Here is a 16,775-nt window from a genome sequence, read left to right as displayed (position 1 = left end):
AAAAATACATTTTAGGATCAGTATAATTGAAACAAGACACAGTTAAAATGACCAGTGTTGGTTTAACACTCTAGATAAAAAAGATATATTCAAGATGGTAGTTGTTGGAATAATGTAGATAGATAGATAGATAGATACTTTATTCATCCCGGTAGGGAAATTCACACTTCCAGCAGTCTACCCCATTGTTTATTAACAGATTAACATGATTCCCTAGGGGTGCTTGTAGCCAGTCCAAAAGTTTGACATCCCTGCGGCAGATGGAAATCTTTTCTTTGTGAAAATCCAGGGATACACCACCTTGTGTTAGCAAGTCCGCCTCCTCTCGGATTCCCCCCGGCTTTCTTGTCTCTGTATAGCGGCGTTGAAGCCGGATAGCTCCGGGTGGCTGCACGTTAGCTTCCAGAATGCTAAACGTGAGCCACGTTTCCGAAAACACAGCAACTGCGCTCCCTGTGCGCTTCGATGTTTTCCACCAGCACTCGATGATCTTATTTGGTCGTGAGTTCGCATTTACCATGATTACGGACGGTACCGAAGACTTATAACGCCGCTAGCCACGATAGGCCCCTTCATCACGCCGGCCGGAGAATTCTTCAGGGCAAGGAGTTGAAATTCCTTGAATACACGCATTTTTGTGCGCTAAAACCCATGTCCCATAGGATAGAAGTAATCCATAGTGTAGTTGTCAAAACAGGAAGAAAAAACACCGAAGATAGGAGCAGACAATAAAACAATAGGGCAGCTGCTGGAAAAGGCAGCCGCTCGTGGCAGCGCCGCTTTGACTTTATGTACATAAGTTATTCAACTTTACTATAAATTTTGTGTGTTTTCTCGTGAGATATTGTGCTTACAAAATAAGATATTCTCTCAGCAAAAGTCTTCCACTACATCCTGGCAAGAGAGAATAGATGGTGTGAATCAGTTACAGATTTGACCTGAAGGTCGAGGATCTTTTCCTTGAATAATTAAACAGAGTTAATCATTCACATTTCAAATAACAAGTGTTTGCACGAAAACTGGTTTCGACTGGAAATTTATCTTTCAAATGCATTCTTCTGTTTAGCAGTCCGAAACCACCTTGTAATTAGGGCATTCCTTTTTTCTGAATAAAAGGCAGGGTGAGGGGAGACTGCTTTGAAGTGAGTTGGAGGCACTGTGATAAAAAGCGGTCTCCCGTTCGCTTCCCTGAAGAAAACCATAAACAATTCTCTCTGTCCTTTTTGTATACAGGTTGTTGTTACAAGTGTTGGGTTGAACCTGACAGTAGTGTTAAAAGTTAACTCATTGAAGGGACAGTGTGGATTATTTATCGCAGATGTCCTGTAACTTTTACCTATGAATGCCACATAACCTTTCCCTTCCCTTCTCTTCTTCAAGGTCAGTTTGGAACAGAAAAAGGGTAACAACAGCAGGAGTGCTTACATGTAAAATTGTATTGTTTTCCAAAAAGCCATAATTGAATAACTCATCGGGTGTCATGATTACCCATTGCACTCACCTCTGCCCGCTCGATTGGCGCCAGCGGCTGCTGGTTACCTGATTGGTTCCCCCTCCTATTTAAGCTCATTGCTCTCACTCGCCCTTTGTCAGTCCGTCAGTGAACATCTGCTCACGCAAGGCAAGCACTTTGACTCTGACTCCCGTCGGTCCCGTTTTTTCATCAGTATACCACTCGTCTTTCCTGATTGCCCGTTTGTCTCCGGCTACAGCCCGTTTTTGACCACCGACCACGTTCTGATCTCCCATCCCGGCTTATGACCCTTTTTTTGACCACCGACCACGTTCTGATCTCCCGTCCCGGCTAACGACACGATCTCCCGCTCCGGAAGATCCACTTCCGCATTCCGAACACGCTCCGATCCCGTGAGCGGCTTGCTATTCTCAGCCAGCGAGCACCGGATCGTTGGCGTTTGTTTTTCCTCTACATCTCATTAAACTTGTGAGTAAACGTTACACATCTGGGTCCTCCTCCTGTTCTGGTTCTGACATCGGGATTCTTCACAGAAGTCATTTTATTCAGAAATTATAGTAAGTAATAACACTATTTATGAAAAAAAAAAAAAAAAACACAGTAACATTTTCTGGGTTCTTCACAGAAAATAAGACCATGGAACTGCGGAGTCTACATGTTCAAGTTCAGCTAAGTTGTCAGAGCCCTGGACCGCCAGTGGTATAGATAACTTGCAAAAAGGCAGTCGATTGTATCTCATTATCACACTTTTTTGAGTTACTTTACCTGAGACGAATGTTAATTTTGTTGTGCGTTTAACATGCTGCAATGACAATAAATTATGTTCTATTCTTCTATTCTATTCGGATAGAAATTGGTAATGACAAACTGCGGGCTGTTGTTTGAGGACCACCGATTTACCGCCTCCTGATGGAAAAAAAAATATATATTGATTTAAATTACATGAAAACAAATTTATAATAAGCATTTTTTTCTGGATCTGAATTTCAAAATTTGCATTTATAATGTTTCTTTTTCAACTTTATTTCAAACATCAAATAAGGGATCAATCGTTTTCTGTTAATGGCATGGCAATTTTTTTTTACCTTTCATGTATTTGTTTGTTTTTATATTCATATTCATTGATTTTATATTGTTATGATTTTGTACATTATCTTCATTTTAATATATTTAAAGATAGTCTTAATTTTCCCATTTTGATAAAAATACTAATTCAACTGAAAATAGTACTCCATTTGTGGTACCAGATAGTTGTCCGTATGTTCTACTTGCTTCCGCCATCTTCTGGCTGAAATTTAGATTGCAGCCCCTTTCTAGCTTCGTGTGTGCTACATGCACATTCATGTCTCTTAGACTCGCTTGAATAAACTCTTTGTTTACATTCTTTCTTGGGGTTTGGTTTGGCATTTGGACCATATTTAGAATATTTGTTTTTTTACTTTTACCATTTTTATCCTAGGATAAATGAAAACCAGCACATGCTTAAAATCACTCTCCACATCCCCTTCACCACTGAGGTTTGTGACCGGCACAGATGGGCACTGTAAAAAAAAAAGAAAGTATATAAAGGCTCTTTAAACTCAGTTGGGCATTGTTAACAATTACTTAATAGAGAAAATATTTAATTATAAACTTTTTAGGGACACCTCAAACTACGCACCCCACCTTTAAGTATTATGTTTTTTATATTTTTAGAGGGTGTGCCACGACTGGGCGCTAGGCGCGCAGTTTGCATATTCTCCCCGTGGGTAAGTGAGTTTCCTCCGAGGACTCCGGTTTCCTCCCACATTCTAAAAACATGCATGACAGATTGGCGAGTCCAAATCGGCCCTAGGTACGAATGAGCGTGTGAACGGTTGTCTGTCTCTGCGTGACATGCATGTCAGGTTAATTGGCCAGTCCAAATTGTCCCTAGGTGTGAATAAGCGAGTGTAAGTCTATGTGCCCTGTGACTGGCTGGCAACTAGTTCAGGATGTCCCCTGTTCACTGCCCGAAGACAGGTGGAATGGGCTCCCGTGGCGCAGAAAATGGTAGGGGGAAAAAAGCGATATTTTTAAGAATAGAAATAGGTTTGAATTAAGAAATACGTTTAAAATGAGATACTTCACTACTTACAATGATGTGCAGATGTGCAATATTGTTTTGTGAGTAGGTAAGGTGCTCTGATCAAATGAAATCAAATATTGCGCTTTTCAAGTCAAAACTTCCCAAAGCGCTTTACAGTGTGCTTCACATTTCCCAATAACGGCCGTGCAGCGATGTAAGGCGCTAACATTTGCATGAAATGCATTTAAATACAAAAAAAAACACTAAATACAGATAATCAGGCGCCATGGAGGGCAGCACGGCGACGCAGTGGTTAGCGCGTGTGCGGCACAGTTCTGAGGTCGTGGGAACCTCCTGCGTGGGTTCAAATCCAGCTCCCGGCCTTACTGTGCGGAGTTTGTATGTTCTCTCCGTGCTTGCGTGGGTTTCCTCCGGGCACTCCGGTTTCCTCCCACATTCCAAAGACATGCATTTCAGGTGAATTGGCCAATCCAAATTGTCCCAAGGTGTGACTGAGCGAGTGAGTTGTCTGTCCCTGTGTTCCCTGCAATTGGCTGGCAACCAGTTCAGGGTGTCCCCTGCCCACTGCCCGATGATTGCTGGGATGGGCTCCAGCACCCCCGCGACCCTACTGAGGATAAGCGGTGCAGCTGATGAGATGATGAGATGAGGCCCCATGGATGAAATAAACAACATACCCTGTGAAAGAGTAGACCTCTTTGGCAAACTTGCTAAGAAGAATGTTCTTGGCGGCTTCCGTAAGCACCAGAACAATGTTCATGTGTCCTGGCCTAAGCCTCACCAGGTTACTAATATAGGTGATGTCTGTCAATTCCGTCACTTCCACAAAGTTCTTCTTGGGGAGCCGGCTAAAATCGTAATAATGATTAATAGTTATGAAGCACTCACTTGGAAGTGGATCTATAATAAAATAAATGCTTACCCTGACGGACCACCTCTTCCTGGTGATCCATAGACTGTTTTAGTTCCTTCCTTTGCTTTCGGTTTTGAGGAATTTTCATCACTTGAGTCACTGAAGACACACACAAAGTGAATATGATACAGGCTAGGTGCGAAAGTATGGAGGACCAATGCTGCCATGTGTAAAAATAAATGTGTAAATACCTTCAAATACATGCCATGCATAAATTAAATCATAATAAAACTAATGAGGGTGGCACGGCGGCTGGGTGATTAGCCCACTGCCTCAAGTTGCGGAGGTTTAGGGTTCAATTCAAGCTACCACAGCCTTCCTGAGGGGAGTTTGCATGTCCTCCCCATGCCTGTGTGGGTTTCCTCAGGGCACTCCGGTTTTCCTCCCATTCTACAGACATGCCTGTCAGGTTGATTGGCTGGTCCAGATTGTCCCTAGGTGTGACTGAGCAAGTCAATTTTCTTGTGCCCTGTGACTGCCTGGCAACCAGTTCAGGGTTTCCCTTGCCCACTGCCCCAAGATAGCTGAGATGGGATCCAGCACCCCCGACCCTACTGAGGTTAAGCAATGCAGAAAATGGGTGGATAATAAAACTAGAATGGATGTGAACCGTTTCTTCCGGGCACTCCTGTTTCCTCCCACATTCCAAAAACCATGTCAGTTTTTTTGGCCGGTCCAAGTTGTCCCTAGGTGCAAATTAGCGAGTGAGTTGTCTGTCCCTGTGTGTGCCCTGCGATTGGCTGGCAACCAGTACAGGTTGTCCCCTGCCCACTGCCCATGGATAGCTGGGATGGGCTGCAGCACCGTCGCAACCCTACTGAGGATAAGCGGTGTAGATAACGGCTGGATGGATGCGCACCATAAGACCAACACCCTCATTGAGTTGCTAAACCATTTTTGTCAGCTTATTTCAGGATTTTAGTCTCCATCTGGACTCAGTCTTTAGGAAAATAGAGTGTCTTGCCGAGTCAGCAAAAAAACTGAAGTCAGCTTTTTTCTAACCACATTGCTTATAGATGGAAAAAATAAACCCCGCCCCCTCAAAAAATATAAGACAAAATAAATTTAAAAATGCACAAATAGATGAATAAATTAGGCTTATGTCATCTATTTAGGTATTATGTGATTTACCTTTTTGGTCATATTTTGTATGGCAAAAATCTGTAGATAATTATACTGTTAATGCTACATATTGCAGTGTTGGCCCTCTTTACAAGAGCAGCATGAAGCATAAACAAGCTCACCTGAATGCTTGGATGACAACAGTTCCAAACAAGATAAATAAGGCGGAAAAAATGAGGGACAGCAAAGGCATCATCTCACGCCTGCAAATCACAAAACACAATTAAAATGTTTAACTTTTACATTTAAAAACACTCATTTGTGTCACCCAACATAGAAAGCATGGATCTATTTTAGGACTTGACAGAAAAAAATCCCATTTATTTAGAATAGAATAGAATATACCTTTATTGTCATTGTTACAAAACATATTGTGACAACGAAATTTAGGATCTGATATCAGCATTGTCCCACGCCGCTGCCCAAAATGCTGAGGTTGACTCATCACTAAGGAGCGGGATGACGCTTTACACCATGTAACAAGGGTAACCAGATGATGAAGGTGCTTTATCTGAGTAAAGTGAGGCTTCCTCTGCTACTATTATCCATGGAAACAGGTATTAGCGTTTTCATGAGTGGGAGCCAACCCTTAACCAAAAAATACTGCCTAGAGAGGGATGGGCGCTGCCAGGCTGTGCTTGCCCAATGTATACAACAAAAAGCGGTGCCCTTACAAACCAGACAGTTATAATATCTTTGAACTGTAAAAATCTGGAGACATTTCTACTCACCAGTTGTTGTGCAGGATGTCATCTATGACTTCAGAGAGGTATTCATAACATGCATAGATCCATTGGATAAAAAACATCTACAAAACAATAAGAATCATCAGTGCTCATTCATGAACAAAAATGTATCATTCTTGACATATTGTGAGGTCATTCGAGTTTCTTGTCAACGGACATACAGATGCAAACTCGTTGTTGAGCTCAGGCAACATGGCGTCATGGATAAGAATGGACGGGTCCTTTTGAAGTCGCTCCAATTCCTCCACAAGTAGCTGCTTGTCTTCCTCGCTGCCATCCCACAGAGTCACTGGCTTGAAAAAGGCCTTTCCGGCCGTGTTGCGCCTCTCCAAGATCACCACCTGCGGAATAGATACACCATTACAAAGTTTTAACTCACAAGTTCAAACATTTGATCCAGTTTTTGATCCTGCCTTCCTTTAGCACAAGGGATTTTTCACCTAGATCAGTCTCCTATATCAGAGCACGTGGGGCGGATCTGGCCTGTTGGATGATTTAATCCAGCCTGCCATTAATTTATGAGTATGTCAAAAAAGAAACAAGTCTCTAAGCATTTAAATCAAAAGTTATGACATTTGTGATTTTTCATTCATGATGCGCGTGCAAGTATGTGCAGTTCCCCGACACGCTTGATTAAACTATTCTTTTTTTAAATCTTTCTTGGGGTTTCGGTTAGTTTTTGGATGACGCAAGCCTTTTCTAAATTATGCCATTTACATGCTACACTGACGAATCGAAAATTGAAACCTGCGAATATAAGCATGACGTCACTCTCCAGCACCACCCACCAGCCTCATTGCCTGAACTTAATGTGTTCTGCCCAGGACAGCTTTCCTAAAAGTTAAAAAAAAAAAACAGATAGGCGCAGTGGGAAATGACAGCTCTATGAATTCAGTTGCGGGTTGATAATACATACTTAATAGTGAAAATATTTTATTTTTAGCTTTTTAAGGACACTTCAAATGACACACTTCAAAGTGGTGCTGTGAATTGATTTTCAAACATTTTTGGTGTGCCTTTTTTAAAAGTGTGCCTTGGCTCAAAAAAGGTAGAGAAACTGTCATGATTTTTCAACTGCCCTCACCATTTCAGCCCTAGCGGGCACTCGTTCCCTAATAAATCCTTCTATTTAAGCACGTCTTTCTCATTCACTCCTGGTAAGTTTGTCTGCGAACCTCAGCGCATGAAAGGCAAACACTTTTGACTCTGGCTCCCATTTTGATCCCGACCTGCTTCCTGTATCGATCCCCGATCCAAGCTCCGTTCTCCTGTCCCGGCTACCTGTATCCTGATTCTGTTTCCTGTATAGATCCCCGATCCAAGCTCCGTTCTCCTGTCTCAGCTACCCGTATCCTACCCGATCCCATTTCCTCTATCGATCCCTGACTTCCCACTCGTCCCGGCCACCTGACTTGTTCCAATCTTTGACCACGCTCCATTCTCCCGTCCCGGCTGCCCAACTTGTCCCGATTTACGACTACGCTTTGTTCGCAAGGTCTTCCAGCTCCCACTGTCCATGCTGGCTGGATGGATGGATGGATGGACTGGTAAATATATACTCTGTCATACCTGTGGTGGCAGTGACGTCTGCGTGCTGTCCTCCCTGCTCATCAAAATGTTGCAAAACGGCTGCTGCAGCTGCTGGTAAACATATGCAAATCTGACAACTGCATTCGTGTTCATAGAGGCGAAAGACAGAAAAGCTCGCTTTCCTGAAGAAAAACTCTCGTCGTTGCGTGTAATCAGTAGAACGCAGTATCTGTCCAGAAGGAATAAATAGTGACACAATGAAGCTCAGCGTTGAAGTGTGTTGTGGTTGATGTATGTCGCTCTCTTACTTCCTTCGTCTGTGGAACTGCTTGACGGGACAGAGCTCATCAAAAAGCTTCTGGTTCACCAGCCTTGGTGCCAGGAGAAATTTGTTGTTTGACATGAACTCTTCGATAATCGCCCTCTTCATTTCTTTAGTCTGCAACAAAGGCAGCCATCGTCTACATGTCCTCAATTACAAAAATCAAACACTTTTCCTACCTGTATGATGTCAGCGGGGTTGTATGTGTTCTCTTTAAAAACTAACATGGTCGGAGCATAGGTGTTGATGTTGTACTTCCTCTGCAAATTGTCCGTTTCTAAAAGGCCCTGGTCCACATAGCCAAATTGCATGTAGTCCTTGTACGCAAAGGCAGTCATCTGTGAAAAGCAAAAGATTAAAACCAAGGGAGACATTTGTGTCGACACAATTGCAACTGCTGCTCACTTTATAAAGCAAGGGAACGACAGACAATTGGTCAAAAAGCAGCACGTGAGGCTTGTTGAGTTCATGCCAGCTGTTCAAAAACTGCATGCTGTTCTTGTCGCTCACCTGGAGAGAGAAAAACATGAACTGATGAGGGCTTGTCCACAAACACAGGCAACAACCGATTTCACGATTTACGGTGCAATGAAAGCCAATGTTTCATCAATTATCTTCACTGCTTATCCTCAGTAGGGTTGCGGGGGTGGTGGAGCCCATCCCAGCCATCTTCAGGCAGTGGGCAGGGGACACCCTCAATTGGTTCCCAGCCAGTCACAGGGCACACAGAGACAGACAACTTACTTATTCATTCGCACCTAGGGACATTTTGAACCGGCCAATCAACCTGACACGCATGTTTTTGGAATGTGGGAGGAAACCAGAATGCCCGGAGGAAACCCACGCAAGCACAGGGAGAACCTGCAAACTCCACACATGACATTACCGCTAATACTGTTTGCCACTGGAAAACACGAGTACGTCTTTTTTTAGGGACTTTCTCCTTTGCGGCCCTTTTTGAAGCCAAATATTTCCAAATTATCCTCCTGCACATCTCTCTAACCAGTGTAGAGAAGGAAGAAAGGGCGTTATTGGCACACCGGCCACTTTGCAGTCTTAATGTCCTCCCAAAAAATGTACAGTCCCCCCTCTGCCTACGAGCTACTCGAGATGAGAAATTAGAGACCCCAGCCCCCCAAAACAGCCTGGAGAGGGATGGGTGCAATCAGGCTGTACTTTCCCAAGATACACCCCATGATGAAAAACGTAGGCCAGGAACAATCCGCAGTGAAGAGAGCTGTCCAGAGTCGCTTCCTCTGTGGTGCCCCGATTACCAGGCAGTTTAGGGATCTGTGAACCGTGATCAATTATAAACCCATCTTAAAAGCAGCCAATGCTGCATTTTGTGAATGGTGAAAAAGCTTTTAAGAATCAGCAACGGCTTTGAGCGAATCAGAGCAAACTCTGGAATTCTATTTCTCGATTTTGCGAAATTTTAAATGGGCTTTTTTTAAAAATAAGAATCTAGCTAATTAAATACTTATAATTTATTGCCCAGCCTTTAACGCTGGGTAGGGCTGCAACGTGTGGTTGAGGAACTTGACGTTGTCAAAAAAAAATCCTAAATAGAAATAGTGGACAATAATTTCCATGATCGACTATTGTCGCCAGTCACGTTTTTCCTAACAGAATGAGGCATCTTTATATGAATATCATCTCTGCTGAGGGGCAGCACGGCGGCGCAGTGGTTAGCGCATGTGCGGCACAGTTCATGTCTTGGGAACCTCCTGCGTGGGTTCAAATCCAGCTCCAGACTTCCTGTGCGGAGTTTGTATGTTCTCCCCGTGCTTGCGTGGGTTTCCTCCGGGCACTCCGGTTTCCTCCCACATTCCAAAAACATGCATTTCAGGTGAATTGGCCGGTCCAAATTGTCCCTAGGTGTGAATGAGCGAGTGAGTTGTCTGTCCCCATGTGCCCTGCGATTGGCTGGCAACCAGTTCAGGGTGTCCCCTGCCCACTGCCCGATGATTGCTGGGATGGGCTCCAGCACCCCCGCGACCCTACTGAGGATAAGCGGTGCAGCTAATGAGATGAGATGAGATCTCTGCTGAGAGTCGCTCATTCGCAATAAGGTCCGTCTCAAAACAGTAACATACACAAATGATGGCATCAAAATCAAGTACGCGTACCAATACTTCCAAAGTTTTGGAGCAGTTTAGCGAATAAAAAACAAAGACCTTACATAATACAGCAGAAGAAACACAAACAGGAAAGCGTGTTGGACAGCTGAACAGAACGGAGTCTGACTCGCCTCGGTAAGATTCAAGTAACATTCAAGCCAGTATGGTTTTGATGACATGCGTTGTACATTTCATCCGTGTATATTTTGCTACAGAGGGGTGCTTGAGCCTTACACCAGACTGTGCCTGACAAACGTATTTGAAATCAAATGCATCAATTCCGAAAAACAAACCTCGGTTGTTAAAGTTTTAAAAACGAAAATCGTCAGTTTTTAAAACTTAATGTTATTTCAAACTGTTGAGAATTATTAAGTTGTTTTTGTTATTGACTTTGGAGTTGATCACAGAAAATGCACATCATGTTTTTCTACTCTTCTGCTGCTGCTAATGAGTCTGTTTTTAGTTTACAGGGATAAAATATGTTGACTTGATTTTTATTCATAATTCATTTGCCTGTTTCTAAAAAAATGAACAAAGGTTTATTTATGGAGTTATGTCTCTAATAACCAAGCGCTGTGCTTAACTGATTTTGGATAGGGAATTCTTAATTAGCATTTTTATTCTATTTTAGAACGAATCTGTCATTATTACTCATTGCCCTCACCTTTGCCCGCTTGTTTGGCGCCAGCTGCTGCTCGTTGCCTGACTGAATACCCTCCTATATAAACTCCATTCACTCTTTGTCAGTCCGTCAACGAACCTCCGCATACGCAAGGCAAGCACTATTTGACTCTGGCTCCCGTCTGTCCAGTCCTCAGCTGTGTCCTACTCGTCTGTCCCTGATTTTCCGATCGTCTCTGGCTCCCTGGCTTTTCCCTTCCTTCGACAACGCTCTGATCTCCTGCTCGGGCTACTTGACCCGTTTTTGCTCACCGACCACGCTCCGATCGCCCGTCCCGGCAACTTCACTCAATTCCACATTCCGACCACGCTCCGATCATGTGAGCTCCTTGCTCCTCCTGCCCAGCGAGCACCAGATCACTGTTGTTTGTTTCTCCGCAAAGGACTTCGATTCTCCAATGAAGCTTTGTGTGAAACGTTACGCATTCGGGTCTACCATCTGTTCTGGTTCTGGCTGAATCCACAGTATAAAATTTTAATTTATATTGTACCCATTTTGATTGTGTTAATTATCATTTGCCACATAATTATATCAACTTCATGATAAATTCAAGAAAGAATTAATAATTATCCGATTATTCGCCAATTGTTTCAATAGTTGGTGACTAGTCGACTATCAAAACAGCAGCCCTTGTTCTGGGGTATCAACATGTGCCACTAATGTGGATACATACCCATTCCACAAGCCTTTGAGGAAGGAGGTCCTCCACAAACTGCCTCAGATGCTCCTTGGCCACAGAGTAATGGAAGAACGTCACCTTGCCATTGATGAGTCCAAGTATCGACGGCGTGCGATGGGCACCAAGGTGATTGGCTAACCGTCTCTCGTAGCCGACATCAACCACGCCGATTCCAACACCTGCAACAATTTACACATCCAGCCATTGACGTTAGGCAATTACCGTATTTTCCAGACAAAAAGGCGCACCTAAAAACTATTAATTTGGCCAGGAAATCTAAAGTGCGCCTTATAACCCACTGCGCCTATATACTGCAGAATACGGCAGCCGAATACGCATACAGTAAGATACGTATGTGTTACGATGTTTTACGATTTTACCGTAATTGATTGTGCCATTATTGATCAAAATGATAAACATCGCTGACCTATGTTGAAAAACATTGTATGCAACAGGAACCTGACCCAAGTAGTGTCGGTGAGAGTGTCGACACTTTACCATGCGCCTTATAGTTGGATGCGTCTTATCTATAAAAAGTTAATGACAATAGACTACTTTTTGGGGCGGGGGGCACCTTATAGAGCGAGGTAAACGGTACTTCAAAATCTCGGCACGACTTAAAAATTTGATTCCTAACCTAAAGTCACCAACTCCTGAACTACTTCTTTCCACACAGGCTCGATATGGATGCAGTTGAAGCACCAGTCGGAGGTGATCTTGATGAGGTAAGGCCTCCTGAAGCTGTCGGGCACCACGTCCTTGACGTATTGGTTAAAGTGCAGCGAGTACTTGTTGTCAGAGAAATCCCGCTGGTTCTTGCTATTGAACGGGAAGTTGAAGAAGGACTCCTCAAAGTTGAAACTGTCCTGTTGATAACTGCCGTAGCCCGAGCTGCCATAAGGATGGGTGTCATCTGTTCGTCCGTAGCGGTCGTAGTTGGCACGTTTATCTTCACTGGAGAGAATCTAAATAGAGAGTACAATTGACATTTCTTTTGGGGGGAGAGTAAAACAAAAGAGGATGTGTTCTCAAACAGTGTTTCTCAACTGATTTGACTTGAGAACCCACTATTTCACCCTAATGATAAGCTACGACCCAAATCAAGGAAGAAAATATACTTCTCAAATGTATCCAATGAAAGGACTGTGCAGTTTGAAGCCAGGATAATAGGATATATTCACGTTTAAATAAAAAAAAAAAACACAATGACCAGCAAAACCAAAACAACTTCAAGTACCATATACTGTATACTTGCATATGAGCCTACATCGTATTTACGCAACCCCCTAAAACTGCTTTAAAATAGCCACATATTAAGAGCTTTGTACCATAAATACAAAAAAAACTTGTACCTAATCAACGAAAATTACTTGTTATTATGGGCAGAACAAAGAAATAAAACAAACAAAATCACAATAAAATGAGATGTCACTTTAAAACATAATGGGGACGGCGCCAATTGACTGAACAGGAAGATGAGATCGAGCAGGGTATTATAGCCATCTAATTTGTAATAAACCCTCTGTCTTTTCTTCTTCTTAGCATTATTTTGCCAGGGCACAATTTCCACAACCCTATTTTAGGTCCCGGCCCACCAGTTAAAAAAACGTTCTAGAGCAGTTTTTTTCATTCTTTTTAAGCCAATGCACACGTTTTTTTATAGTGTGACGGAAAGAGTGTCAGATCCTAACCACCAGGCTTTTAGGTACAACACAAAAGAAGCAAAAAAAGTCAAGATGTTTTATAACCATCAAGCAGTAAGTAACATGTTTAACACACTGCACAAAGGTAGATTTAACTGAAAGTTATATCCTCCGATCTCTTCCATTGGCCCATCCCCCACCTTTGCAGTTATCCCACCCACTCCCTCCTCCCTCCAGCTTTAGCTCACTTGCACGCCTACTTTCGTTTACTCAATCTCATGTTGATATTGACTTCAGAATACCACATTTACAACATACAGAAGGAACCTGTGTTGTTTTTACCCAGTGTTGTAATTCTTGACAAATTCCCTAGGGAATTAATTTTGCAATTTTGAGCCTTGATTTTTATGCGTTGGATAGACTATCTATCTGCTCACAGGGTCTGGGCAGTGCACAATTTCGCACGCGTGCAGCTAAGAGGGAGCATTGGTCTTGTCTGTCTCATATATGAAAAAAAATATCAAAAAGACAAATTTTATAGAGCCGGAAAAAATGGTATTTAAAAAAAGATTCCTTGTACCATTTGTGTGTTTTCTTTGCTTTAAATCTTAAAATGACATGTTTCCCAAATTGGCCGTATTAAGTTTTCTTATCATTTTTGGGTACCCTGGATCAGTAGGTAATACAGGTTGTTCATTTTTGTAATTCATTTTGCTCTAATCTTGGATTGTTCTTCATTTTTGGAATCAAATTGTCTTTGTTATCATTGACAAAAACGTAATGAACATTGTTTGCAACCAGATTAGACAAGGCATTCCAGGATAAACACATAATAAAGACTTAAAAGAGAAAAATAAGACAAAAAACGTCACAAAATATAGGCAAAAATATTTAGAAAGGTAGTACTTGGAGTCTGGAATAGTTGGTAACAATAGTGATCGATTATGTTTCAGAGCATTACTAACCTCATACGATTTAGAAATCCTGATAAACATGTCTTCAGCTCCTGGATTTCTGTTTTTGTCGGGATGCCTTGAAGACAACACATTGATCACAAAATGTGCTTATGAGGTGTTGGAAAAAAGATACTCACCATTCCCTTGCAAGTCGCTTGTAAACTTTCTTAATCTCAACCTGACTCACACTTCTAGTGACACCCAAGGTTTTGTACGGGTCCAGCTCCGGTCCAGCTTTGGTCACTCCAAGCACTAGCGCAGAGATGACTACCATGGCGGCCAATGGCAAAAACATCTTTATTTCAGCCATCACTGTGACAGAACAACATAAGAGCACCTGTCATTATCGATGTTGGGACTAAAGTGTTCCAGAAACGCAAATACTTCATGTGTTTTGATGAAAACTTTTAACTACTGCCCTTACTACATGGTGCGTTTTTGCATTATTCCGCACCTTATGAAATACAGAACATGAGTCACAGTGTCCTCTGATGGCTGTATACAACTGCGTCTCGCACACTGTCACCTAAAAACCTCCAATCTGCCAGCAACACTATCACTTTTAAGAGTGAGCGTGTTTATGTTTACAGTACATACAAATTACAACTGAATACAGTTACAGTGGCGCCCTGTTAAGGATAGAGTTTGAGGACCCTGAATTATTCATAATAGGGAAATTTTCCTTACATCTACGCCGAATTTAAAACAACAAAACAAAATACAGAAATCACGGGGTCAGTTTATATGAGCATATTTGGATTATTGTCACCTGTTGCAACATTTGCTTAGGGAGGAGTCGTGGCTTCTAGAGGAACAACAAACAAAAGGCAAATCAATGGAGCATATCTGAAAACAGAATTTATAGTAAACGTGTTCTGAATTTTGTATTGTTTTTAATTTGTAAAATTATTTTTTTACAATACACCATGCCTGGGCAAAAAGAAACGTTTTTGACACTACCCAGACACAAAGAAGGAGAGCTTGGAGTGATTTGAAGCCCAGAAACAAAATGGATATGGAGTGTCTCAGCTAAATGATTGTTTGTAAGCTTTCTAGATTGAACAAGCTAATAAATAGGTAGGGGTTACCGCTACCAGAAGATGGAACACATTGTACACATCTTTTTTTTTATGTAGCTATTTTAATGCCGATTTAGGGGATCGGCTACGGTAATTTGTAACAAGAAAATTACTTTCAGAGTAAAACGCGACATTTTGGTGTCAGTAATCTCGGGCTGGGGGGTTAAATTACTTTGGAAATAAAGTAACTAGTAACTGTAACTAATTACAAATTTTCAGTAATGCGCCAAACACTGGTCATCATCATATGTTGCATGTATATAAAGCCTGTCAATCACGGTTTTAACGTACCTGTTCACTTTGGGACAAAAATGCAAATCTGTTGTCCAAATAGGACCAGTTTGAGTGAGAGTGTTAGCTCATTTGGGAGAGAATCGACAATATAAACCGATCATGGTTAAATACATTTGAGAGAGACCATATGACAACATTTGCCAAAGATGCTCTAGCTGATTAAAACGTAAAACGTGGTGCAGCAGATATTTACTGATGCTGAAAGTGTTCAAAACGCATTCAAGCAGAAATTCTGCATTTTAAACACAAATATAAACGGGGTACCTCATAAAGCTCTAGTCAACCGGGTCTACGCCACATCTTTACGCCTGATGTTGATCGTCGTCAGGGTCTCGATGTATGCTCAACCGCGACAATCACAAGTTGTGTTTGGCATCCTTTGCTAGCTCCGGCTTACGGATACATCTACGAAAAAAAGCAATAACACCAAAAGAGATGCGGATCTTTGGTGGGAATTGGCGCCTCATCGATGTTTTTGCGAAATAGCCACCATTAACTATTCGCGACGTGGGGGTTTTGCTGAACAGGAGTTAATACATCTGGTGGTTAACACGCAAATCAAACGCACTCTTTTTTTGTACCGCAAGTATAAGTCGACCAATCAAAAACAAGATTGTTGTAAACAAGGAAGTAATGTTAGCAATCGACTGTTTCCAGGGTACCGTATATGTTAAAACGCGTTTCGTATCAGGGTTTTCCAACCTTTTTCAAGTTGAGAGCAACGTTTTGTTACTAATTAGCGCAAAGGGCATCCTGTTTAATATGCATATCTAAAATATCAAAGTATCATGTTATTATTGAATTCAATTGTCTTTGTCATTGATATCAACGTTGTGAAAACACTGTAAGCTATGCAACGAGATTAGACATGGCACTCCAGGGTAACGTGTTAAGATTTAAGGAGAAAAAAACTGCTGGGATGATCAGGAAAAACGTTGCTGCGTGCAGTGGTAAGCACATTTGCCCAAGACGCGGAAGGTCACTGGTTCAAGACCAGGTGGAAACTTGGTTGCCTGTAGATGGATCGGCACTACCACGGTGTGCATACCCAAGACAATTAACAGAAAATGGTGTCCCTACGATCCTTGTGGTTAACGGATTCAACCAACCAACCAACTAACGAGTGCTTAGAGACTAGCAAAAGTTG

At 42.2% G+C, this 16,775-nt stretch overlaps 1 protein-coding gene across 3 annotated transcripts in view; it reads right to left on the bottom strand.

Moving 5' to 3' along the window:
• Positions 1–16,775, bottom strand: part of LOC148369727 (dnaJ homolog subfamily C member 16-like) — a 21,633-nt gene extending 4,858 nt beyond the window's left edge. The window contains exons 1-15 of one of the 3 annotated variants that reach the window (XM_088331885.1): positions 16,677–16,775; positions 15,025–15,060; positions 14,393–14,567; positions 14,265–14,331; positions 12,294–12,621; positions 11,651–11,835; positions 8,581–8,685; positions 8,355–8,513; positions 8,162–8,292; positions 7,893–8,082; positions 6,485–6,664; positions 6,309–6,385; positions 5,700–5,780; positions 4,465–4,554; positions 4,220–4,390 (exon numbers count right to left, since the gene is read on the bottom strand). In XM_088331885.1, the coding sequence (XP_088188011.1) occupies positions 4,220–4,390; positions 4,465–4,554; positions 5,700–5,780; positions 6,309–6,385; positions 6,485–6,664; positions 7,893–8,082; positions 8,162–8,292; positions 8,355–8,513; positions 8,581–8,685; positions 11,651–11,835; positions 12,294–12,621; positions 14,265–14,331; positions 14,393–14,565 (1,937 nt within the window). In that variant the 5' untranslated portion in view covers positions 14,566–14,567; positions 15,025–15,060; positions 16,677–16,775. Of the gene's footprint in view, positions 1–3; positions 3,016–4,219; positions 4,391–4,464; positions 4,555–5,699; positions 5,781–6,308; positions 6,386–6,484; positions 6,665–7,892; positions 8,083–8,161; positions 8,293–8,354; positions 8,514–8,580; positions 8,686–11,650; positions 11,836–12,293; positions 12,622–14,264; positions 14,332–14,392; positions 14,568–15,024; positions 15,061–15,892; positions 16,176–16,676 lie in introns of those variants that run through there. The other 2 variants (XM_088331886.1, XM_088331884.1) reach the window with 2 other exon arrangements.

Source organism: Urocampus carinirostris, chromosome 3 (genome assembly GCF_059441175.1).
Source record: "Urocampus carinirostris isolate Australia breed hairy pipefish chromosome 3, RoL_Ucar_1.0, whole genome shotgun sequence".
NCBI lineage: Eukaryota > Metazoa > Chordata > Actinopteri > Syngnathiformes > Syngnathidae > Urocampus > Urocampus carinirostris.
This window is presented reverse-complemented; position numbering and strand designations above follow the sequence as displayed.